At 41.2% G+C, this 25,991-nt stretch overlaps 4 protein-coding genes across 5 annotated transcripts; all 4 read left to right on the top strand.

Annotated features, from left to right (window-relative positions):
* Positions 1-1,895: 1,895 nt before the first annotated feature.
* LOC308173653 (H-2 class II histocompatibility antigen, A-U alpha chain-like) lies at positions 1,896-18,416 on the top strand. 2 transcript variants are annotated; one of them, XR_013937905.1, is made up of 5 exons: positions 1,896-2,032; positions 2,780-3,028; positions 3,587-3,868; positions 4,131-4,470; positions 18,344-18,416. XR_013937905.1 is itself a non-coding variant. In XM_080548692.1 (4 exons), the coding sequence occupies exons 1-4, from the start codon at positions 1,975-1,977 to the stop codon at positions 4,250-4,252; spliced, it is 711 nt and encodes a 236-aa protein (XP_080404818.1). In that variant the 5' UTR covers positions 1,896-1,974; the 3' UTR covers positions 4,253-4,593. The 2 variants fall into 2 exon arrangements, 1 of the variants encoding a protein (XP_080404818.1); XM_080548692.1 differs by lacking the exon at positions 18,344-18,416 and having other exon boundaries at positions 4,131-4,593.
* Positions 7,702-11,382, top strand: LOC308173234 (H-2 class II histocompatibility antigen, E-S beta chain-like). The gene is made up of 6 exons (XM_080548232.1): positions 7,702-7,770; positions 8,252-8,521; positions 9,418-9,699; positions 9,962-10,075; positions 11,122-11,148; positions 11,245-11,382. The coding sequence occupies exons 1-5, from the start codon at positions 7,707-7,709 to the stop codon at positions 11,145-11,147; spliced, it is 756 nt and encodes a 251-aa protein (XP_080404358.1). The 5' UTR covers positions 7,702-7,706; the 3' UTR covers position 11,148; positions 11,245-11,382.
* On the top strand, positions 15,874-18,325 carry LOC308173460 (H-2 class II histocompatibility antigen, I-E alpha chain-like; the record flags this gene model as incomplete). The annotated part of the gene is made up of 3 exons (XM_080548492.1): positions 15,874-15,931; positions 17,479-17,760; positions 17,998-18,325. 3 exons carry the CDS (start codon positions 15,874-15,876, stop codon positions 18,117-18,119), a joined length of 462 nt encoding a protein of 153 aa, XP_080404618.1. The 3' UTR covers positions 18,120-18,325.
* A 4,745-nt stretch (positions 18,417-23,161) lies between the features above and the next one.
* On the top strand, positions 23,162-25,227 carry LOC308173459 (H-2 class II histocompatibility antigen, E-S beta chain-like; the record flags this gene model as incomplete). Its single annotated transcript, XM_080548491.1, has 4 exons — positions 23,162-23,225; positions 23,413-23,682; positions 24,542-24,823; positions 25,085-25,227. The coding sequence occupies 4 exons, from the start codon at positions 23,162-23,164 to the stop codon at positions 25,225-25,227; spliced, it is 759 nt and encodes a 252-aa protein (XP_080404617.1).
* Between the last annotated feature and the right edge of the window lie 764 nt (positions 25,228-25,991).

The raw sequence follows: 25,991 nt of genomic DNA, 5'->3' as shown, positions 1-25,991 counted from the left end.
CAGTACTATGATAAGATTATCAGTAGGCCTTTTGCATTTTCAGTGTGACACTACATATCAGTAGCCTGTTATAAACTGTTATGTCTTCATACTCAAATATAAAACACACAAATACAAGAATAGAACTTTTTTTTAAATTCTGAAATACTGTACACATCTGAGCAATGACAGTTGGATTCTGAATGGTGGTGTTTTCCATGTGAACACAAGAGATTTTAGCAAGGAAGAGTGTACCATGTAGAGAATTGTATTTAGTGTTTTGTTCACTGTGTGGTTTAGAGCTGCAAAATGAGAGATAAGCAAGAAATGTGTTTGTCATTGTGAAGAATTGCTGTGAGATGAAATACGCCAGTTTCAGGTTTTGGTCGTTGTGTTTGAGGTTCCGATGTTAGTGTTAAAGCGATAGAGAAAAACTGTAACTGTCTTATACTGCAGCTAGCTTCCCTGCTTGCTAGACTACTACTGTATCCTCTCTGAAAAGAACATTCTCCTGGTAACTAGTGATGAAGCCGTTTGGAGCGACTCTATTGGTTGAATGGTTTTAGAGCTCTGGGGACTTTTCCAGACAGGTTTTTTCAGAGCCGGTTGTCTCCCTCCCCCAGGTCTGTGCTGCGAGCAGGAAAGTTTCATTTAAGTCAAGTGTATTTATATAGCACATGTTCATACAAGCAAATGTAGCACACAGTGCTTAACAGAATAAGGAAGGATAAATAAAAACATGGTTCTGATAAATAAAAACATGTTTCAGATAAATAAAAACGTAGTTACATAAAACAAGAAAAACAAAGCAAGACAGATAATATATGAAAAGGACAATAACACGTTTAAGAGAAAATAGTGAAAAGATGTAATTATGAGACAAGTGCAGCTAGGCCTACATGTCTTAAGATCTCGCTTAAAGGTTCCCACGGTTTCAGCCATTCTTAGGTTTTCTGGCAAGTTATTCCAGAGGCTGGGGGCATAACAACGGATTAAAGTCCTTCATCATAATAACACATTTGCCCTGTACTTGTAACATCCTCTGAGTGCAGATGTCCTACATGTTCGTTACATGTATGTTTCACCTGCAACTGTATTCATTCCATTTAGTGTCCATGTCCTCATCTAATTGATGAGGCATTATCAATTACATTTTCATAGAAAGAGACATTATTGAACAAACCCTTATCACATGTCCCTCCTTGTTGTAGGCATCACATATGAGACAATTAGAGAACTTGAACTTGATTCAGTTTAATGAACTTAACCATGTTCAATGGAATAGAACTGCACACTTATGGAACCTAATGTGCAACACTACTCTATGCTTGTTATAACCCTGATAGTACCAAGCTGTCAGGTGTTGGTCTTTAGTATGTTGTTATAACCCTGATAGTACCAAGCTGTCAGGTGTTGGTTTTTAGTATGTTGTTATAACCCTGATAGTACCAAGCTGTCAGGTGTTGGTTTTTAGTATGTTGTTATAACCCTGATAGTACCAAGCTGTCAGGTGTTGGTCTTTAGTATGTTGTTATAACCCTGATAGTACCAAGCTGTCAGGTGTTGGTTTTTAGTATGTTGTTCACTGAGGTTTCTGCTGGGAGATGACAGATTACTGACCATGTTCACTACGACACACAAACGAACAGGGTTTCTCCAGTGTGTTGCAGGGAATGGTCATTCCACAATACAACACCAGCATATGTAGAGCCGTCACAATTGATTAGGTAATAATTAGTCAATCACTCTGTTGATGATTCCAGAAATCACCCCTCAGATGATTCTCCATTAAACATGAAGACAAGCCTGAACAGCAATGTGAGCGTCTACCTAGCAACAACTGACAAACAAACTCTGATTGGTCCTACTGCGCAAGAGGCTGCCTCCGGGGGAAAAAACCTCTCAGTTCCCTCTCAGTGAAGTTTGACGCTGGTCAGAAGGTAACTCTGGTTCTCTGTGTCCTCCTGTCTCTACACGGCCGTCTGTAAAGTGAACATGAAGGGTTCTGTGACCGTCCTCATCCTCTCCTGCCTGCTCCGTGTGGAGGCCAAAGGTAAGTGTCTGAACAGGTGATTATTGAGATGATTCTGTCACCAAAAAGTGCTGCTAGGTTTCCCCAAACCTACAGTATGGTCATGTTTGTCAGCCTGATTTAAACATGTGCAGCTACTTCATGTAGGCCTATGAGGAGATCATTCAAATGTTGGTTCCACCACTAGGTAAGCCGAGCAGCACAGATGCAGGCGGTCACATCTTTAACAAAGTGTTATCAAAGCTTCATAAACCCGTCGTTAGGCATATTTATGAGTACATGTTATACTATATTAAAGTTAGCATAAGGGTTAGGCTGTACCACATTTGACAAACCATCAGGCCTAGGGATCGATGGTATCATTGTCCTTGAAGGGGTATATTGTATATATAAGGTCAAGAGTTGAAATCCCACCTGGGAACACCACCACTAGTGTTCCCTTGAGTAAGGCACTCAGCCCTAAGATACTCCAGGGAGAATGTCCCTGTAATCTGTAATTGTAAATTGCTTTGGATAAAGGCGTCTGCTAAATGGTAAAAATGTCAAATGTAATGTAAATATATGTCTTTTATTACACTATGTCATGTATTTCTAACAACTCTTCATGAAATTGAGAATCAAAATATTGTAATTATTATTATGTATAATAATCTTCTACAACCCTACTATTGACATTACAATTTCTATTTGATGCTACTCTGTATGCTACTTTGATGGATCTGAATCTGATAAATCTATATTCATCATGTTTCTTGTGTCTGTTTTCAGTTCTGCATGATGATTTATTCATAACACTATGCTCAGATATATTTGGAGAGTATATGTATGGACTTGATGGTGATCAGATCAGGTATGCAGACTTTGTGAAGGGGAAAGCAGAGATGTCTCTTCCTCCATTTGCTGACCCATCTGGACAGCCAGATGACACCTATCAGGCAGCTGTAGTTAACCTGCAAGTATGCAAATCAAACTTGGCTCTTTTTATCAAAGTGTTCAAGAACCCAACAGAGGCCATACGTAAGTGAACATTTCAGATACATTTAATTCAAATCTCAGATTTTGTTTCATTTGTTTCAAACTATTGTACGTATTTTGTATGAAACAGTAGAATTTCAAGTTCTTCAGGATATAAGACAATGACACCAGCATGAATAGCAAACTAAAGAATAAGTCTTTATCTGTAATACACTTCATTTAGCCTATTCATATAGCCTACTCATATAGCCTACTCATATAGCATACCGTACTCATATAGCCTACTCATATAGCCTACTCATATAGCATACCGTACTCATATAGCCTACTCATATAGCATACCGTACTCATATAGCCTACTCATATAGCCTACTCATATAGCATACTCATGTAGCCTACTCATATAGCCTACTCATATAGCCTACTCATAGCCTACTCATACAGCCTACTCATATAGCCTACTCATGAACTGACACTATTGATTCAATGCTCATAAGATGGCACCCTAATGATTACCCAAGGCTCCCCACCGTGTCCAGATATGACAGCATGATCAGTGTTTTCAGACGGGAAGGTGATACTAACTGGGTTCCCCTACAGTCGCTCCTCACAGCTCCATCTATCCCAGGGACGATGTGGAGCTGGGGACGGAGAACACTCTCATCTGTCACGTCAACGGATACTTCCCTCCACCTGTGACAGTCTGGTGGACCAAGAACAACAATAATGTGACAGCGGGGGTGAGAATCAGCAATCCCTACCCCAACAAGGACCGAACGTTCAACCAGTTCTCCATCCTGACCATCACCCCAGAGGAGGGAGACATCTACAGCTGCAGTGTGGGACACAAGTCTCTCACTGAGCCCCTGACACGGATATGGGGTGGGTCTCATTTAATGGACTGTTGAACAACTTCATTGTCCAGAATTATTAAATGGTCAATGACGCAGCATAAGTGTAATTGGCAGTATTATATAAAAATTGAACCGCAAAGTGTACTGCCATGGAAAATACTTTTTCCATTTTCAACATACCATCATCACATTGAATGTTTACAGTAATAGGTAAGCTATTTCATGAATGTGTGTGTGTGTGTGTGTGTGTGTGTGTGTGTGTGTGTGTGTGTGTGTGTGTCCCTCCCCAGAGCCCGAGGTGAACCAGCCCAGTGTGGGTCCTGCTGTGTTCTGTGGCGTGGGCCTGACTCTGGGGCTGCTGGGAGTGGCTACTGGAACATTCTTCCTCATCAAAGGAAACGAGTGCAACTAAGATCTCAATCAGAGGGGCTGAGAAGACACTAGGGACAAACACCTGAATCTGTTAAAGTCCTTTGTAATGTGGAAACATCATGGGAAGATGAAATCAAGCTGTTTTAGCTACTTTTTTGTACTTAATTAAACTTATATCATAATGTCTACTGGTGTACTGATATAGTCATAACATGCTAACACAATATCAATGCTTACCTTGTGCACTATTAAGAATGGGTTGCCAATCTAATGTCATTCAGACATTCAGAGAGAGCTATACAAAAGGTGTAGCTTAAAGGGTAATGTAAGCTTAAATGCAAAACAGATGCCATTATATGATTTGACAAATTACAATATTAATCAATAATTCACACAAAGGGAATTTGCTCTGAATGCTCTGAATTTTAATTTTAATTAGCTCTGTCTTTCAAGATTGTAGGATTGTGTTTTTGTATTGTTTTGTTGTTGTTATTGATCAATATCAATAAAAAGTAATATCAATACAACTGTGACTTTTGCTTAACTTAACATTTTACAGTTTGTACACAATCTAATTTTAATCAATATTAATCAATTTCACACCAAGAGAACCAAAGGGGTTAAAAAATAACTCTTGCCTTACTTACTTTTTATTGTTTTGTTGTTGTTATTGATCAAAATCAATAAAACGTAATATCAATACAACTATGTGACTTTTGCTTAACTTAACATTTTAGAGTTTGTACACAATCTTATTTTAATTAATTAATATTAATATTAATATTAATCAATATTAATCAATTTCACACCAAGAGAACCAAAGGGGTTAAATAACTCTTGCCTTACACTTACACATGAGGCGGCTGTGGTTCAGGAGGTAGAGCCGGCATCTAATGATCGCATGGTCTGCGGTTCGATCCCCGGTTGGCCATGTGTCAAGGTGTCCTTGGGCAAGACACTGAACCCCAAATTGCTCCAATGAGCGGGCCGGCGCCTTGCATGGTAGCTTGCCGCTATTGGTGTGTGAATGAATGGATGAATGAGAGGCCATTGTAAAGTGCTTTGGAAAAAGGCGCTATATAAGTCAGCCCATTTACACTTGACCCTAAACCTTTTACCTTCTCCTCTGCAGGGATCCTATATTGGTCACAACAACAATGTGACCAAATAGTTTTGACCCATTGACTTATATAATATCTAACATATCCATCTCCAAAATATAAATGGATGGCTCATGAGGCCAGGAAAAGCAGTTTCTGATGCTGCGAACTTAAAAAATATGGCATTCTGTGGAAACATTTGTTGAAGCACTGCATGCTGACATCATCAGTAAAGTGTCAGTCCTGGGCGGCATTTCAGATTGTACAGGGAATGCAATCTTTTTCCTTCCCTTATAACCTTTCCTTTCCTTTACCACCCTCATAGAGGTGATCCATTTTAAAGAAATGTTCATATTTCCTCTGTTGGCAATAAAAACGACTTGATACAGCAGATGGAAATATTGGAACCCAAATTTACTGTAAAATATAGTTGGCCAGATTAAATACTAAGTGTATAGTACATTTCAATGGGGCAACATGCTTTTTGGCATCATTCTCAATAAGACTGCAGTACCCCCAAGTAACCAAGGGCCGATCAGGGGCTTCAAACTCTCTCTAGCTGTTCCTCTGGTTTAACCTTCAGGTCTCCTGCTAGCAGGTTCACTCAGCATGTGAGCGTGATTCCCTGAGACAGTGTTGTTGCTGTTCCTTGTGGAGAGTTGAGCCTGCCTGTTGGTGATTGTCTCCCAGGCAGACACCGAAAAATTAATGCATGCGTTTGTTACTAGTAGGCTAGATTACTGTAATGCTCTCCTGACAGGTCTCCCCCAAAAAATGATTAATAGACTACAAATGGTTCAGAATGCTGCTGCTCGTGTCCTTACGAGGACGAAGAGCACACATCACACCTGTCTTGAGATCACTACACTGGCTCCCTGTCAGTTATAGAATAGACTTTAAGATCCTTTTACTAGTCTATAAATCACTCCACTGCGATGCACCCAATTACATGGTGGACATGCTCATAAGATACACACCAGCTAGACCCCTAAGGTCTAGTGGCACGGAACTTTTAATAGTGCCAGAGGCTAGGACAAAGAGATTTGGAGGATCAGCTTTTAGCATATATGCTCCTAGATTGTGGAACACCCTACCTGAGGGCCTGAGGTTGTCTAAAACTCAGGACATTTTTAAGCGTGACCTCAAAACCTACTTATTCAATGTCGCCTTTTGCTACTAAGGGAGACATTGGACATTATAGAACTAGGATCACTAGGCCATTACACCATACTCGTGTTTTGAGATTTGTGTTGACAGGAAAATGGACCCGGGTGCTGATGAGGCACTGTCAGCTCCCAGTAGCACCTAGAGCAGTACTGGAACCATTACAAGGGTGTACCAGGACTACCATCAGGTTGTATTGCTGTCATCTTTATTGTGTTGTTGCATCATAACTGTGCTTAAGATTCTCTTTTGGCAGGACCTGTGCCCATGCTGGATGCAGAACGATGCAGATATAACACTAAATGTATGGACAGTGTGTACGCCGATAATATGCAAGGAACTTTTCCTGGATACCTGGTGTACAGGTTTTTTGCCCTTGCTTGCTTGCTTTGCGCCGGTGGTCCTTGGGCCCCCCCTCGCCTGGTCTGTTCCGCCGCCGGGGCACCTGCTTGGCCGTCCTTGTGCGGGGCCTCTTTGGTCTGTGCTTGCTTGGCTGGGCCGGGTGTGCTGGTGGTGGGGCGGGCCGGGTGTGTGGGGCGGCGGGGGCTCCCCGGGGGGGGGTGTGGGGGCCCACCGCTGGGTGCTGGTAGGCAAACTGGCTAGTAGTCGCTCTATGTGTAGAGGGCTGCAAGGGAATTTTCCTGGCTACATAGTGTACAGGTTTTTACTTTTGCCTGCTCGCGGCTCTGTCAGTATTGATTGATTGATTGATTGACTGAAAATGTTCATTGTCTGAAGCGCATTGAGTTGCATCTTGTAAGAAATGCGCTATACAAATAAAATGTGATTGATTGATTGATTGATGAGGTGGGTCAGGTAGGGCTACTATAGGATACAGCCTGCCTGTTGGTGATGAGGTGGGTCAGGTAGGGCCACTTACAGGCTGATTAACAGGTCAGGTAGGGCCACTATAGGATACAGGCTGATTAACAGGTCAGGTGGTCACAACAGTATCCTGGCAGGTTTAGGGTTAGTGAGACGGGCTTCACTCAGCAGCACTTTGATAAACCTGATGGTATTGGATCAAATAGTGCTGGTGGGTGAACTGTATACATACTGGCTTACTATTCTCTCAGACAACTTTCAGTGAAAGATACCAGTCCTTACAATGTCTGCCTAGTAACATGTGACTCTTTGTTTCTGGGGTAGTAGATTGGCCTGTTTGTCTGAAGAGTAGCTAAAGTCCTGCTCAGTTTCCTCTTATTGAACACAGTGGCTTGGCAGAGGAACATGTCGATGTCAACTCTCTTACACATTTGCTTTGCCCTGGGATTATCCACTCTGAATGGAGCAGGTACGTTCCACTATAACATGATGCTTTTAACTGATTAACTTGAACCGTATAATGTATCTGGTAATTGAGTTGTTATGTTATACTGTTGTTTTTCTAAGGGAAGCATCAGAAACAAACTTTTCTATTGGCTCATTTTGAATGTACAGAATTTTCAGAGAGCATTACAACAATAGCAGTCTGTAAAATATTATGAGATTTCACTTCTCATTAAAGGATTAAACATTCAGTTTAATCACATGAGCACAGAGCCCTGTTGGATGCTACAGACAATATGAATGATTTGCATCCAAGCTAGATGGTTCTGATGTGATATTATGCAATCTGGTGATCAGGACTAACCCTAAATAAAAGTATTATATTATACTTAATTGAATAATTATACTTAATAGAAGGCAAATGGGGAATGTTTTTATCCATAATGTATAACTAGTGAAAACCAGAGCCTTCTTCAGTATTCATTTGTATTGTTTTTCTCTTTTAGATGGATATTGTGAATACCGTGAGTCACACTGCCTGTACAGCTCTCCTGATCTGCATGATATAGAGTATATAGACTCTTATATTTTTAATCAGGTAGAGTTAATGAGATTCAACAGCACTGTGGGCAAGTTTGTTGGGTACACAGAGATTGGTATACATAATGCAGAGATCTGGAATAATGGTCCTCTACTGGCTCAAGAGAAAGCAGAGCTGGAGAGGTACTGCAAGCCTAACGCTGATCTTCACTACGGAGCCATACTGGATAAGTCAGGTGAGCAGCCCTCCTGACCACAGCAGTTTACCATCCCTACCTGACCAGATGTTCATGTTAATGTGATTTTAATGTGATGTTAATGTGATGTTAATGTGATGTTAATGTGATATTAGTGTTAATGTGATATTAGTGTTAATGTGATGTTAGTGTTAATGTGATATTAATGTGATGTTAATGTAAATGTGATATTAGTGTTAATGTGATGTTAATGTGATTTTAATGTGATGTTAATGTTAATGTGATGTTAATGTGATTTTAATGTGATTTTAATGTGATTTTAATGTGATGTTAATGTGATGTTAGTGTTGTTAGTGTGATGTTAATGTCATGTTAATGTTAATGTGATGTTAGTGTGATGTTAATGTGATGTTAATGTGATGTTAGTGTGATGTTAGTGTGTCGTTTGTGAATAAGAAAACATTTGTAGAGATTCCTGATGGATATGACGATAGAACTAATAATAATAATAGGATCAGAAATTTTGTTCTATATTGTACATCTTTCTGTGGGAGGTTTTATCTTGAATGATCATGGATACTGTAGCTACAATCATTGAACACGTACATCACTGTTATGTTATACTGTTGTTTTCCTCTGGGAAGCATCAGAAACAAACATTTCTATTGGCTCATTTTTAATGTACAGAATTTTCAGAGAGCATTACAACAATAGCAGTCTGTAAAATATTATGAGATTTCACTTCTCATTAAATAATTAATCATTCAGTTTAATCACATGAGAACAGAGCCCTGTTCGATGCTACAGACATAATGAATGATTTGCATCCGAGCTCGATGGTTCTGATGTGATATTATGCAGTCTGGTGATCAGGACTATCCCTAAATAACAGTAATCTGAGTTGTCATTAAAGTTTTCAATTTTCCCTCCATCAGTTAAGCCTTATGTCAGACTCAGCTCAGTGGCGCCCCCCAGTGGAAGACACCCTGCCATGCTGATATGCAGTGTCTACGGCTTCTACCCCAAACAAATCACTGTGACTTGGGCAAGGGACGGACAGGACGTGAAGACAGACGTGACCTCCACTGCGGAGCTGGCCGATGGGGACTGGTACTACCAGGTCCACTCCCACCTGGAGTACACGCCCAGATCTGGAGAGAAGATCTCCTGTATGGTGCACCACGCCAGCCTCCAAGACGCCCTAGTGACAGAGTGGAGTAAGTGTTATTACAGGGAGGTTTTTATGAGTGTTATAATGGTGTTTTGGGTAAGGAAGTTATCAGATATGTGAGTTGGGTGTTTTAAAAAGTGTTTTAATGTGTGTTTGAGTGGTGAAGGATAAACGAGTATTAGTTTATCAGACACTGAACAGGCCTTGCTGTAGTAACAGGGAACATGCCTTATGTTATCTACGTGGTTTATAGAATCTGATTGCTGCTTTTGTGTAAAAAAAACAAATCCATCATTTCTCTTTGACAGACCCGTCCCTGCCTGAGTCTGAGAGGAGTAAGATCGCGATCGGAGCGTCAGGACTGGTGCTGGGACTGGTGTTAGCGTTAGCAGGGCTGATCTACTACAAGAGGAAAGCCAATGGTGAGGGTCGTCTTGTCATGAAAACATAGACAATCTGCAAACATCCATCTGGAATTGCATGCTCTATTAAGGGTTATCTGTGTAGACACATTAACCATCCATGCTCTATTAACGGTTATCTGTGTAGACACATTAACCATCCATGCTCTATTAACGGTTATCTGTGTAGACACATTAACCATCCATGCTCTATTAAGGGTTATCTGTGTAGACACATTAACCATCCATGCTCTATTAAGGGTTATCTGTGGAGACACATTAACCATCCATGCTCTATTAAGGGTTATCTGTGGACACATTAACCATCCATGCTCTATTAAGGGTTATCTGTGTAGACACATTAACCATCCATGCTCTATAAATTGTTATCTGTGTAGACACATTAACCATCCATGCTCTATTAAGGGTTATCTGTGTAGACACATTAACCATCCATGCTCTATTAAGGGTTATCTGTGTAGACACATTAACCATCCATGCTCTATTAAGGGTTATCTGTGTAGACACATTAACCATCCATGCTCTATTAAGGGTTATCTGTGTAGACACATTAACCATCCATGCTCTATTAAGGGTTATCTGTGGAGACACATTAACCATCCATGCTCTATTAAGGGTTATCTGTGTAGACACATTAACCATCCATGCTCTATTAAGGGTTATCTGTGGAGACACATTAACCATCCAAATATAACTGTCAAGCTGATCAAGTTTTACAGTTTTACAAACATTCATTTGGAGAAACATCATTCTGCCTATGAGTCTTTATTACTGAAAGTCATTTTTATTCAACATTATACATCACATCGCTACTGTCTTGTATACATTTGGTGTGATATACAATTGTACATTACAGTTTCCTTTTTACATCAGGAGGTCACTGCTACAGTATGTTGATTCATTTATGAAAATATCAAGATTACTAATTCTCTCTCTCTCTCTCTCTCTCTCTCTCTCTCTCTCTCTCTCTCTCTCTCTCTCTCTCTCTCTCTCTCTCTCTCTCTCTCTCTCTCTCTCTCTCTCTCTCTCGTTTATTTCCGTAACAGGGCGGATTCTGGTACCAAATAACTAATGTGAGAATCCTGTTCAAATGAATTACTACTTATTCATTTGTAAAATATGTCATGATAGTCATTCATTTGATTGCCAATTGTTTGTTATCTTTTCAGGCTTGCAGGCACATTGCTGTAACCACTGCTGACAGGTGGACCCACTACAGCTGTCCTTAGATCACAGTAGGCCTGAGATGAGGCCTTGTCATAGAAGCTGATTACAATGCAGAGCTTTACTGAACCAATAGCTGCTGTTGCCTTTAACTTCTCAGATACCAATAGATTGATTATACACTGTGTATTTGTAGAAGTTATATTCCTTTCAATTTACAATTATTATTTTTATCTTAAACTTGAATGCAATAAATCAGCTACAGTGAGATATGAAATGATACAATTCTACGTTGTTAGAATGGGAGTGATGAAGATTAGGTCTGGGGTCAAGTCCATCTGAATATGACTCAACTGACAGGAACAGGCAATGAAGAAGAATGTCATCTAGTGACATCTAGTGGGGATGTTTGAAAACACGGATGAAATATAATATGTAGGACGGATTGTTACTGTCACTGTTTTGCATTTCTTTTGTAATTTCTAGTCCATTTTCTATCATCATGAAATGGACTTAAAGCCTTTCACTGGTGTTGGGATATTTGAGTGAGCAGCCCAATAGTTGGCAACTGAGCTTAGGAACTTTAGAGGCACGTCTTTGTGTGTCTTACTATTGTATTTGACAGGCCAGATCAACATATTGATTTTATATTTTCTCTGCACTAATATAAAGTGAACGAGTAGTGAATGCTGAGAGTAGTGTGTGTGTGTGTGTGTGTGATTTTTGGAGAGGGGGTAAAGTAAACTGTTTGATTAATACACAGGTTTTGCTGTTGTTCTTATGTTCTGATATGTTTTTAAAGGTACAATCACACTGTAGTAAACGCTTCGTGAACCTTAATCTGACAGTAAAAGCAGGTTTGATGTTATTGATATATATTGAGCTTCTCTCAAAGGCTTGTGTTGCTCATCTTCTGCTTGGTGGTTTGAGACCGTTATATTCCTGATCTAACCAGTTGCCTTTATAAGAATATGGCAAAAGCTTTTCAATAAACAATCTAAAGGTATTGTTGTTTTGTCTCTCATTTTCACTGGGGTTGAGTTTCAGGTAATCACATCATTGATGAGCTGACAATGCTGAATTCCAGTTTGGGAGCTCAGAATGTGATCTGTGAACCAGAAACTGAGCAACTGGAGATTGTTGTGTTTTTTAAATAATTTTTTTCTGAGTCGGACAGTCCCACTCATATTTTTCATTTTATTGGACAGATACAGTGAAGACAGACAGGAAAGTAAGGAGAAGAAGGGAGAGAGAGAGGGCATGTCAGCAGGGCACGGGCCGGATTCAAACCCACGCCGACATGGGCATATGTGTGCACTGTAGACCGCGGTGCTAGACCACTGGACCACCCCAGGCCATGGTACTAGACCACTGGACCACCCCAGGCCATGGTGCTAGACCACTGGACCACCCCAGGCCATGGTGCTAGACCACTGGACCACCCCCGGCCATGGTGCTAGACCACTGGACCACCCCAGGCCACGGTGCTAGACCACTGGACCACCCTAGGCCATGGTGCTAGACCACTGGACCACCCCAGGCCATGGTGCTAGACCACTGGACCACCCCAGGCCATGGTGCTAGACCACTGGACCACCCTAGGCCACCTCAAATTATTTTCTATCAGATAAAAGACATTCTGCACCCGCTGTGTCAAAAGATGCTCAGCGTGTAAGCTAAAGAGAGTGTCTAGAAAGAGAGCAGGCCCACACACTGCAAGACACAATCACTCCACATATCAATCGCAATTCTTGCAGCATGTCATAAATGCTACCTCTAGTAGGGCTCTATACAGAACATTAAACCTAGGGAGTCAAACATAATTTGTGTGGATAGAGAATTTGTAATGTTTCTACCTTTGCTACTATCTGGAGTTAATTGTTTTGTTGCCACTGGTTGCCATGGTAACAGACACCCTCCCGATGAGGCCAGGTACCTGTGATGTCATGGGTGGGTCCCCCTCTCTGCCTCAGACAGACTCTCTCTACACAACAGGGTTGTTTCAGGTCAGCTGGAGGAACGATCACTTTGCTCTGTGGCTCCTGAAGCCACGCTGACGGGCTCGTTTACCATCAGGGCGTCGATGCTGATTCAGATCATATCAATGTTTGGCTTCTAAAATACGACCTCTGACCCTGCTTATCCACCTGTTTTCATTATCAATAATAATGAACCAGCATGACTGATGTTCACAATGTCAGCTAAATGGTCATGTGATACAACCTCATTGGGTTTAGCTTGCTTGGCTCTGGGGGGTGGAGTTTTGTTTAGCCTCCAATAACAGACGCTTAAACAGGTTAGAACAGGTTATCGTTGTGCAGATTTAAAAAATGGCTGTAGGTGACAGTTTCAACAATTCTCCACTTTCAGAGTATGAGATTAGTACTGCATGTATGTTCATCCACACGCTTTTCTGTTCTCATTTGTTGAATTGTTCCTAAGCTGTAAAGTCTCACCAACGTACACGACACAACATGACACAGCACTGCATATCACGACACAACACAACACACCACAACACAACACAACACATCACAACATGACACAGCACTGCATATCACGACACAACACAACACAACACAACACAACACGACACAACATGACACAGCACTGCATATCACGACACAACACAACACAACACAACACAACACAACACATCACATCACAACACATCACAACACATCACAACACAACACAACACAACACAACACAACACAACACACCACACCACAACACAACACAACAGAACACAACACAACAGGTTCTAAGGAGCTATCAGTCCTATCTGTGCCCAAATAACATTTCTCTCAAACATTCCTTTACCTAGTAACTGATTTCTATGGGTTCAGTTTAAAAATAACTTTAGGGACTTTTATGGACTGGTTTGTCTGGACAGGTATGTTTCCTTGTTGTGGTCACATGGGTCCTGTGTGAGCTTATCACAACAACTGCATTCCATCAGACGAGCAGATCTGCCATCCTGTACAGCAGCTGATGGGATGGATCCACTGGCTCAGGCTGCTGGGACGCAATTCAATCATTTAACCATCATAAGCCACAACTAACAACTAGTCACAACTAACATCATAAGCCACAACTAACAACTAGTCACAACTAACATCATAAGCCACAACTAACAACTAGTCACAACTAACATCATAAGCCACAACTAACAACTAGTCACAACTAACAACTAGTCACAACTAACATCATAAGCCACAACTAACAACTAGTCACAACTAACATCATAAGCCACAACTAACAACTAGTCACACAACTAACATCATTGATATGTCATAAGTGATCCACTTCACATGTAGTACTGTAGGGCAACCTATACACAACTTCAATTGGATGCAATATTTGGAATTCACTTCATTAAAGCCTGTGTTTAATTCAGTTCATTAAAGCCTGTGTTTAAGGTGGGCCTTGGATGTACACACTCATCCTACAAGTGAAGCTCACCAGAACACCTTGGATACTTGCGATCCATCTCCCCCTCCCATCTCCCCCTCCCATCTCCCCCTCCTATCTCCCCCTCCCATCTCCCCCTCCCATCTCCCCCTCCCATCTCCCCCTCCCATCTCCCCCTCCCATCTCCCCCTCCCATCTCCCCCTCCCATCTCCCCCTCCCATCTCCCCCTCCTATCTCCCCCTCCTATCTCCCCCTCCCATCTCCCCCTCCCATCTCCCCCTCCTATCTCCCCCTCCTATCTCCCCCTCCCATCTCCCCCTCCCATCTCCCCCTCCTATCTCCCCCTCCCATCTTCCCCTCCCATTTCCCCCTCCCATCTCCCCCTCCCATCTCCCCCTCCTATCTCCCCCTCCCATCTCCCCCTCCCATCTCCCCCTCCTATCTCCCCCTCCCATCTTCCCCTCCCATCTCCCCCTCCCATCTCCCCCTCCTATCTCCCCCTCCCATCTCCCCCTCCCATCTCCCCCTCCCATCTCCCCCTCCCATCTCCCCCTCCCATCTTCCCCTCCCATCTCCCCCTCCCATCTCCCCCAACTAACATCATAAGCCACAACTAACAACTAGTCACAACTAACAACTAGTCACAACTAACATCATAAACCACAACTAACATCATAAACCACAACTAACATCATAAGCCACAACTAACAACTAGTCACAACTAACATCATAAGTCACAACTAACATCATAAGCCACAACTAACAACTAGTCACAACTAACATCATAAGTCACAACTAACATCATAAGTCACAACTAACATCATTGATGATATGTCATAAGTGATCCACTTCATACAGTACTGTACAGCAACCTATACACAACTTAAATTCAACTCAAATGCAATATTTTAAAATGAAAAATATGACTGGGACTGCCCCACTCAGCAAAAATAACTTTAAAAAAAAGCAATTGATGCTGTTTAGGCAATAATTAGTCAATCACCCCTCAGATGATTCTCCATATACAAGACAAGCCTGAACAGCAATGTGAGCGTCTACCTAGCAACAACTGACAAACAAACTCTGATTGGTCCTGATTGCTGCCTCCGGGGAAACAAAAAAACCCTCAGTTCCCTCTCAGGGAAGTTTGACGCTGGTCAGAAGGTAACTCTGGTTCTCTGTGTCCTCCTGTCTCTACACGGCTGTCTGTAAAGTGAACATGAAGGGTTCTGTGACCGTCCTCATCCTCTCCTGCCTGCTCCGTGTGGAGGCCAAAGGTAAGTGTCTGAACAGGTGATTATTGAGATGATTCTGTCACCAAAAAGTGCTGCTAGGTTTCCCCAAACCTACAGTATGGTCATGTTTGTCAGCCTGATTTAAACATTTGCAGCTACTTCATGTAGGCCTATGAGGAGATCATTCAAATGTTGGTTCCACCACTAGGTAAGCCGAGTGGCACAGATGCAGGCGGTCACATCTTTAACAAAGTGTTAGCAGAGCTTCATAAACCTGTCATTAGGCCTACATTAGTAGGTGTTTCACAAATAATTTATGAGTGCATGGTATACTATATTAAAGTTAGCATAAGGGTTAGGCTGTACCACATTTGAGGCCTAAGGACCGATGGTATCATTGTCCTTGAAGGGGTATATTGTAGGTCAGGAGTTGAAATCCCACCTGGGAACACCACCACTAGTGTTCCCTTGAGTAAGGCACTCAGCCCTAAATTACTCCAGGGAGAATGTAATCTGTAATTGTAAATTGTTTTTGGATAAAGGCGTCTGCTAAATGGTAAAAATGTCAAATGTAATGTAAATGTATCTTTCATAACACTATGTCATGTATTTCTAACCACTCTTCATGAAATTGAGAATCAAAATGTTGTAATTATTATTATGCATAATAATCTTCTACAACCCTACTATTGACATTACAATTTCAATGTGATGCTACTCTGTAAAACATTGATGGATCTGAATCTGATATATCTATATTCATCATGTTTCTTGTGTCCGTTTTCAGTTCTGCATGATGATATAGGCATATCAGGATGCTCAGATATAACTGGAGTTGATATGTATGGACTTGATGGTGATCAGTACTGGTATGCAGACTTTGTGAAAGAGAAAGGAGAGATGGCACTTCCTCCGTTTGCTGACCCATTTGTAATGGAAGATGGAACCTATCAGAACGCTGTAGGTCAGCAGCACATATGCAAAGCAAACTTGGCTCTTTTTATCAAAGTGTTCAAGAACCCAACAGAGGCCATACGTAAGTGAACATTTCAGATACATTTAATTCAAATCTCAGATTTTGTTTCATTTGTTTCAAACTATTGTACGTATTTTGTATGAAACAGTAGAATTTCAAGTTCTTCAGGATATAAGACAATGACACCAGCATGAATAGCAAACTAAAGAATAAGTCTTTATCTGTAATACACTTCATTTAGCCTATTCATATAGCCTACTCATATAGCCTACTCATATAGCATACCGTACTCATATAGCCTACTCATATAGCATACTCATATAGCCTACTCATATAGCATACCGTACTCATATAGCCTACTCATATAGCATACTCATATAGCCTACTCATATAGCATACTCATGTAGCCTACTCATATAGCCTACTCATATAGCCTACTCATAGCCTACTCATACAGCCTACTCATATAGCCTACTCATGAACTGACACTATTGATTCAATGCTCATAAGATGGCACCCTAATGATTACCCAAGGCTCCCCACCGTGTCCAGATATGACAGCATGATCAGTGTTTTCAGAGGGGAAGGTGATACTAACTGGGTTCCCCTACAGTCGTTCCTCACAGCTCCATCTATCCCAGGGACGATGTGGAGCTGGGGACGGAGAACACTCTCATCTGTCACGTCAACGGATACTACCCTCCACCTGTGACAGTCTGGTGGACCAAGAACAACAATAATGTGACAGCGGGGGTGAGAATCAGCAATCCCTACCCCAACAAGGACCGAACTTACAACCAGTTCTCCAGCCTGACCATCACCCCAGAGGAGGGAGACATCTACAGCTGCAGTGTGGGACACAAGTCTCTCACTGAGCCCCTTACACGGATATGGGGTGAGAAGTCTCATTTAATGGACTGTTTAGTGTGTACCTAAGTGTAATTGACAGTATCATATCACAATTTTACCGCAAAGTGTACTGCCATGGAAAACACTTCATTTTCAACATACCATCAGTTTACAGTAATTTGTAAAAATACAGTTTACTGTTTACAGTAATAGGTAAGCTATTTCATGAATGTGTGTGTGTGTGTGTGTGTGTGTGTGTGTGTGTGTGTGTGTCCCTCCCCAGAGCCCGAGGTGAACCAGCCCAGTGTGGGTCCTGCTGTGTTCTGTGGCGTGGGCCTGACTCTGGGGCTGCTGGGAGTGGCTACTGGAACATTCTTCCTCATCAAAGGAAACGAGTGCAACTAAGATCTCAATCAGAGGGGCTGAGAAGACACTAGGGACAAACACCTGAATCTGTTAAAGTCCTTTGTAATGTGGAAACATCATGGGAAGATGAAATCAAGCTGTTTTAGCATTTAGCTTTTTTGTACTTAATTAAACGTATATCATAATGTGTCTACTGGTGTACTGATATAGCCATAACATACTAACACAATATCAATGCTTACCTTGTGCGCTATTAAGAATAGGTCGCCAATCTAATGTCAGTTATTCTACTACATTCAGAGAGTGCTTGTAAAAATAAAAATAATAATTTGCTCTTAATTTTAAATCAGATTTTCAAGATTGTAGGATTGTGTTTTCTGTAGTTTTTGTTGTTGTTATTGATCAAAATCAATAAAACTTAATATCAATACAACTATTTGAATTTTGCTTTACTTAACATTTGACAGTTTGTACACAATTGTATATCGTGTTGAAAAATAACCAAAACAAGGATACTCTTGCCTTACACTTAGTCAATACAAAATATAATAATATATTTAAATGCATTAATACTATTTTATAGTCAATACAAAATAAAATAATATATTTAGATGTCTTTAAAATAACAAACTGATTAAATCCCTTAAGGCCAAATGATTGCATCACTTATTAAGACACTATCTCTATAACAATACAGAATATAGATCTAGGTCTTTAAACAGGGGTGCAAACTGGTCATGGTCCAAAAAGGTGACAGTTTTTTTTTTTGCCCGAAAACAAAGAAAATGGATACATGGATAGCCTAGAATCCATTGGGCGGCTGTGGTTCAGGAGGTAGAGCTGCCGTCTAATGATTGCAAGGTTGGCAGATCGGAGGTTCGAGCCCCGGCTGGCCACATGTTGAAGTGTCCTTGGGCAAGACACTGAACCCCAAATTGCTCCCAATAAGTACCTTGCATGGTAGCTTGCCGCCATTGGTGTGTGAATGTGTGTGTGAATGGGTGAATGAGAGGCCGTTGTAAAGCGCTCAGGAATAAGGTGCTATATAAGTCAGCCCATTCACACTTCACCCCCCTTTAACCTTTAACCTTCTCCTCTGCAGGGACCCTATATTAGTCACAACAACAATGTGACCAAATAGTTTTGACCCATTGTCTTATATAATATCTAACATATCCATCTCCAAAATATAAATGGATGGCTCATGAGGCCAGGAAACCCTAACCCTAATGCTGCGATAATAAAAAATATGGCATTCTGTGGGAACATTTGTTGAAGCACTGCATGCTGACGTCATCAGTAAAGCACAAAGTGTCAGTCCTGGGCTGCATTTCAGACTGTACAGGGAATGCAATCTTTTTGCTTTCCTTGTAACCTTTCCTTTCCTTTACCCCACTCATAGAGGTGATCCTACCCCTAACCCTCATAGAGGGTACCCTAACCCTCATAGAGGTGATCCTAACCCTCATAGAGGTGACCCTAACCCTCATAGAGGTGATCCTAACCCTCATAGAGGTGATCCTAACCCTCATAGAGGTGATCCTACCCCTCATAGAGGTGATCCTAACCCTAACCCTCATAGAGGTGACCCTAACCCTAACCCTCATAGAGGTGATTCTAACCCTCATAGAGGTGATCCTACCCCTCATAGAGGTGATCCTAACCCTCATAGAGGTGATCCTAACCCTCATAGAGGTGATCCTAACCCTCATAGAGGTGATCCTAACCCTCATAGAGGTGACCCTAACCCTCATAGAGGTGACCCTAACCCTCATAGAGGTGATCCTAACCCTCATAGAGGTGATCCTAACCCTCATAGAGGTGATCCTAACCCTCATAGAGGTGATCCTACCCCTCATAGAGGTGATCCTAACCCTCATAGAGGTGACCCTAACCCTCATAGAGGTGATCCTAACCCTCATAGAGGTGACCCTAACCCTAACCCTCATAGAGGTGATCCTAACCCTCATAGAGGTGATCCTAACCCTCATAGAGGTGATCCTAACCCTCATAGAGGTGACCCTAACCCTAACCCTCATAGAGGTGACCCTAACCCTCATAGAGGTGATCCTAACCCTAACCCTCATAGAGGTGACCCTAACCCTCATAGAGGTGACCCTAACCCTCATAGAGGTGATTCTAACCCTCATAGAGGTGACCCTAACCCTCATAGAGGTGATTCTAACCCTCATAGAGGTGACCCTAACCCTCATAGAGGTGATTCTAACCCTCATAGAGGTGACCCTAACCCTCATAGAGGTGATCCTAACCCTCATAGAGGTGATTCTAACCCTCATAGAGGTGACCCTAACCCTCATAGAGGTGATCCTAACCCTCATAGATGTGACCCTACCCCTCATAGAGGTGACCCTAACCCTCATAGAGGTGACCCTACCCCTCATAGAGGTGACCCTACCCCTAACCCTCATAGAGGTGACCCTAACCCTCATAGAGGTGATCCATTTTGCCCGGGTCTTTACATGCATCACATAAATTCTCATATTTCCCTTGTTGGCAATAAAAAACACTTGTTACAGCAGATGGAAATATTGAAACCCTAAGTTACTGTAACATATAGTTGGCCAGATGAAATACAACGTTTATAGTACGTTTCTATGGGGCAACATGCTTTTTGGCATCATTCTCACTATAGGATACAGGCTGATTAACAGGTCACCCCCCCAGGGGGTAAGACCCTGCGACATACCAGCGTCATGTCCAGGGGATCTACTAACTTGTACATTAAGCCGCCTCACGCTACAAAAACAGGAGATAGGCTCCTGCCCTATGGGCCATTAGGTTCTCAAGGCTACTTACTTATGTGGTCTTGACTACCTGTCCACTTTCTCACCTGGTTCTTGCTGTCTCTCTCTGGTGTGCCGACACCATCCTGCTCTCTCTCATTCTCTCCCTCCCTATCCTCCTCTCTCCCTCTTTTGCTGTCAACCAAAAGGCAAACATAACAACCAGAGTATTTATAATCTAAAAAGAGGTATAAATTGATCCATATCAATTTATAACATAATTATAATTGAATATTGGATTGCTGTGGGCAATGCAGTCAGATAATGTCCTTTTGACTTTACTCTCTCACCTGAAAAAAAATCGTATAAAAAACAGACATTTCCAATGCTTCAATCCACTGTCCATGTACTGTAAATATGCCATTATGGTATTACCATAAAGCCCAATTCTAGCAGAGTAAGAAAGATTGTATATCTACTTTAAGTAAAATAATGAAGTGCATCCAGTTATCTCTTTAGCTGGCATGTGTGCAGCAGACTAGCTCATCTAATCACCTCTGAGCTAGCTAGTTAGCTTGCTAGTTCTTTGACACTATTTTACATACCATGGAACTATAATCAGACACTTTCTAGTCACAATAATAACGACCAATTTGAACCAACTTGCTCTGTTAGAACACTCAGCAATTATATTTGCTTACTTGCTTACTTTCCATCTGCAGACATCTCACCCTGCAAAAACTCTCTCGCGTCGCGCGCGCACACTCGGGCACAATCTTGAATGAATGAATGAATGAATGGTCTTTATTGTCATTAATACAGTACAGGTACCATACAACGAAATTTAGTAGATGGGGCTCCCCTGGTGCTTGGAAAAAAGACTAAAAACAAGAGGGCCAAGGGTAAAATAAAAAAGGGAAAAGAGCTTGTTTACATAAATAAAGGCTATGTACCAAGGACGCGTCGTCCATATAAGCATAGTAAGCAGTGCTTACCCAACGAAAAAATAAAAAAGGACAGTGAAAATATTAAAATAAAAGTGCATGTAACCGTTTGTTTGTTTTCATTAAAAGAGTCGTATTTTAGGTCCCAGGGCAGCAGGAGTCATTCATTTTGGCGCCACCTGCAGGAGTAAGCACTCGCTATTCTGCTTGCTTGCATTGCGTTGCATTATAAGCACTTCTCTATGGAGATAGATTTATATCATAAATACACACGTACGAAAGTATAATACGCAACCGTGTTTTGCTATCCGCAACCGTGTTTTGCTATCCATCCGCACACATCTCTCGAGTCCTGTGTCGTAAAAAGAATTCATGCTTGCGTGAACAGATCCACGCAAGCGTGTTTTGCTATCGTCCCCGCAAATATCTCTCCATTCGTGAACCGTGTTTTGTGAACCGTGTTTTGCTCTGCTTGGATTTACGTATGTATTTTTGAGACAAACATTTCCCTGTTTTGCCGTCTCGATTGGTAACTCGTAATATTCATTAGCTGATTATAAGGCGCTATCTGATTGGCCGGTGATCTGCGCTGTTCTTTCGACAAGATGAGTGTTTATACAGTTTATACCACTCAGCAAATACAATAATACACTACGAGAGCACTTAGAATACATAATAGTTTACAAGTAATACGTTTATGTATTATATTAGTTATCCCCCCTCACATGTATTGTGGTTAGCCTACATGTTTTGCTCACTGCACTTCTTATCCACCACTGATGTAAAAACCGAACAATTTCAGAATGTTTGCTTTTATAATATAGACTACCCACTTCAGACACCTACACCACTGCTAGAAAGCATATGTTTGTAGTTGGAACAGGGAGCATTTTGAGGGAGGGGGTCAGAATATGGCAGCCTGCCTTTCATGCTGGCATATTCTGACCCCCCCCCCTAACTATTGTTTGCAAAGTCTGAGACACTTCATATGTTTTGTGGTGACATCCTTAGGTAACTGGATGCTTGTAGGCTACAATTATTTGTACCTTCAAGGGCATATGAATTGCCTAATGTGTTTTGATTTTTCATGATTTATATATTCATGCGTGACATAGGCTATGCCTCTTTGATATGAACCATTTTCTATTGTCATAATAAAGATGATTTGTGAACATCAAAATCTTCCTTTATTTACAGCACCCCCTCCCAGAAAAAAGACAGGACAAAATTTGATCTAAGCACGTTCTATAAATGAGGCCCCAGTCCTTACAATGTCTGCCTAGCAACATGTGACTCTTTGTTTCTGGGGTAGTAGATTGGCCTGTTTGTCTGAAGAGTAGCTAAAGTCCTGCTCGGTTTCCTCTTATTGAACACAGTGGCTTGGCAGAGGAACATGTCGATGTCAACTCTCTTACACATTTGCTTTGCCCTGGGATTATCCACTCTGAATGGAGCAGGTACGTTCCACTATAACATGATGCTTTTAACTGATTAACTTGAACAGTATAATGTATCTGGTAATTGAATAATTATACATAGCCCAATAGAAGGCAAATGGGGAATGTTTTTATACATTCTTGTATGGCAAACTAGTGAAAACCAGAGCCTTTCCCAACATTTATTTGTATTGTTTTTCTCTTTTAGATGGATATTATACAGACCATGTGACACACTGCCTGTCCAGCTCTCCTGATCTGCATGATATAGAGTTTATAGACTCTTATATTTTTAATCAGGTAGAGTTAATGAGATTCAACAGCACTGTGGGCAAGTTTGTTGGGTACACAGAGATTGGTATACAGAATGCAGAGCTCATGAATAATGGTCCTCAACTGGCTGTAGAGAAAGCAGAGCTGGAGAGGTTCTGCAAGCCTCACGCTGATGCTCTCTACAGAGCCATACTGGATAAGTCAGGTGAGCAGCCCTCCTGACCACAGCAGTTTACCATCCCTGACTGACCAGATGTTCATGTTAATGTGATTTTAATGTGATGTTAATGTGATGTTAATGTGATGTTAATGTGATATTAGTGTTAATGTGATGTTAGTGTTAATGTGATATTAATGTGATGTTAATGTAAATGTGATATTAGTGTTAATGTGATGTTAATGTGATTTTAATGTGATGTTAATGTTAATGTGATTTTAATGTGATTTTAATGTGATTTTAATGTGATGTTAATGTTAATGTGATGTTAGTGTTGTTAGTGTGATGTTAATGTCATGTTAATGTTAATGTGATGTTAGTGTGATGTTAATGTGATGTTAATGTGATGTTAGTGTGTCGTTTGTGAATAAGAAAACATTTGTAGAGATTCCTGATGGATATGACGATAGAACTAATAATAATAATAGGATCAGAAATTTTGTTCTATATTGTACATCTTTCTGTGGGAGGTTTTATCTTGAATGATCATGGATACTGTAGCTACAATCATTGAACACGTACATCACTGTTATGTTATACTGTTGTTTTCCTCTGGGAAGCATCAGAAACAAACATTTCTATTGGCTCATTTTGAATGTACAGAATCTTCAGAGAGCATTACAACAATAGCAGTCTGTAAAATATTATGAGATTTCACTTCTCATTAAAGAATTAAACATTCAAGTTTAATCACATGAGAACAGAGCCCTGTTGGATGCTACAGACAATATGAATGATTTGCATCCGAGCTCGATGGTTCTGATGTGATATTATGCAGTCTGGTGATCAGGACTAACCCTAAATAACAGTAATCTGAGTTGTCATTAAAGTTGTCCATTTCCATCAGTTAAGCCTTATGTCAGACTCAGCTCAGTGGCGCCCCCCAGTGGAAGACACCCTGCCATGCTGATTTGCAGCGTCTACGACTTCTACCCCAAACAAATCACTGTGACTTGGACAAGGGACGGACAGGACGTGAAGACAGATGTGACCTCCACTGAGGAGCTGGCCGATGGGGACTGGTACTACCAGGTCCACTCCCACCTGGAGTACACGCCCAGATCTGGAGAGAAGATCTCCTGTATGGTGCACCACGCCAGCCTCCAAGACGCCCTAGTGACAGAGTGGAGTAAGTGTTATTACAGGGAGGTTTTTATGAGTGTTATAATGGTGTTTTGGGTAAGGAAGTTATCAGATATGTGAGTTGGGTGTTTTAAAAAGTGTTTTAATGTGTGTTTGAGTGGTGAAGGATAAACGAGTATTAGTTTATCAGACACTGAACAGGCCTTGCTGTAGTAACAGGGAACATGCCTTATGGTATCTACGTGGTTTATAGAATCTGATTGCTGCTTTTGTGTAAAAAAACAAATCCATCATTTCTCTTTGGCAGACCCGTCCCTGCCTGAGTCTGAGAGGAGTAAGATCGCGATCGGAGCGTCAGGACTGGTGCTGGGACTGGTGTTAGCGTTAGCAGGGCTGATCTACTACAAGAGGAAAGCCAATGGTGAGGGTCGTCTTGTGATGAAAACATAGACAATCTGCAAACATCCATCTGGTTTTGCATGCTCTATTAACGGTTATCTGTGGAGACACATTAACCATCCATGCTCTATTAAGGGTTATCTGTGTAGACACATTAACCATCCATGCTGTATTAACGGTTATCTGTGTAGACACATTAACCATCCATGCTCTATTAAGGGTTATCTGTGTAGACACATTAACCATCCATGTTCTATTAAGGGTTATCTGTGTAGACACATTAACCATCCATGCTCTATTAAGGGTTATCTGTGGAGACACATTAACCATCCGAATATAACTGTCAAGCTGATCAAGTTTTACAGTTTTACAAACATTCATTTGGAGAAACATCATTCTGCCTATGAGTCTTTATTACTGAAAGTCATTTTTATTCAACATTATACATCACATCGCTACTGTCTTGTATACATTTGGTGTGATATACAATTGTACATTACAGTTTCCTTTTTACATCAGGAGGTCACTGCTACAGTATGTTGATTCATTTATAAAAATATCAAGATTACTAATTCTCTCTCTCTCTCTCTCTCTCTCTCTCTCTCTCTCTCTCTCTCTCTCTCTCTCTCTCTCTCGTTTATTTCCGTAACAGGGCGGATTCTGGTACCAAATAACTAATGTGAGAATCCTGTTCAAATGAATGACTACTTATTCATTTGTAAAATATGTCATGATAGTCATTCAGTTGATTGTCAATTGTTTGTTATCTTTTCAGGCTTGCAGGCACATTGCTGTAACCACTGCTGACAGGTGGA

The sequence above is a fragment of the Nansenia antarctica genome, assembly GCF_963989245.1.
Source record: "Nansenia antarctica genome assembly, chromosome: 18".
Classification (NCBI taxonomy): domain Eukaryota; kingdom Metazoa; phylum Chordata; class Actinopteri; order Argentiniformes; family Microstomatidae; genus Nansenia; species Nansenia antarctica.
This window is presented reverse-complemented; position numbering and strand designations above follow the sequence as displayed.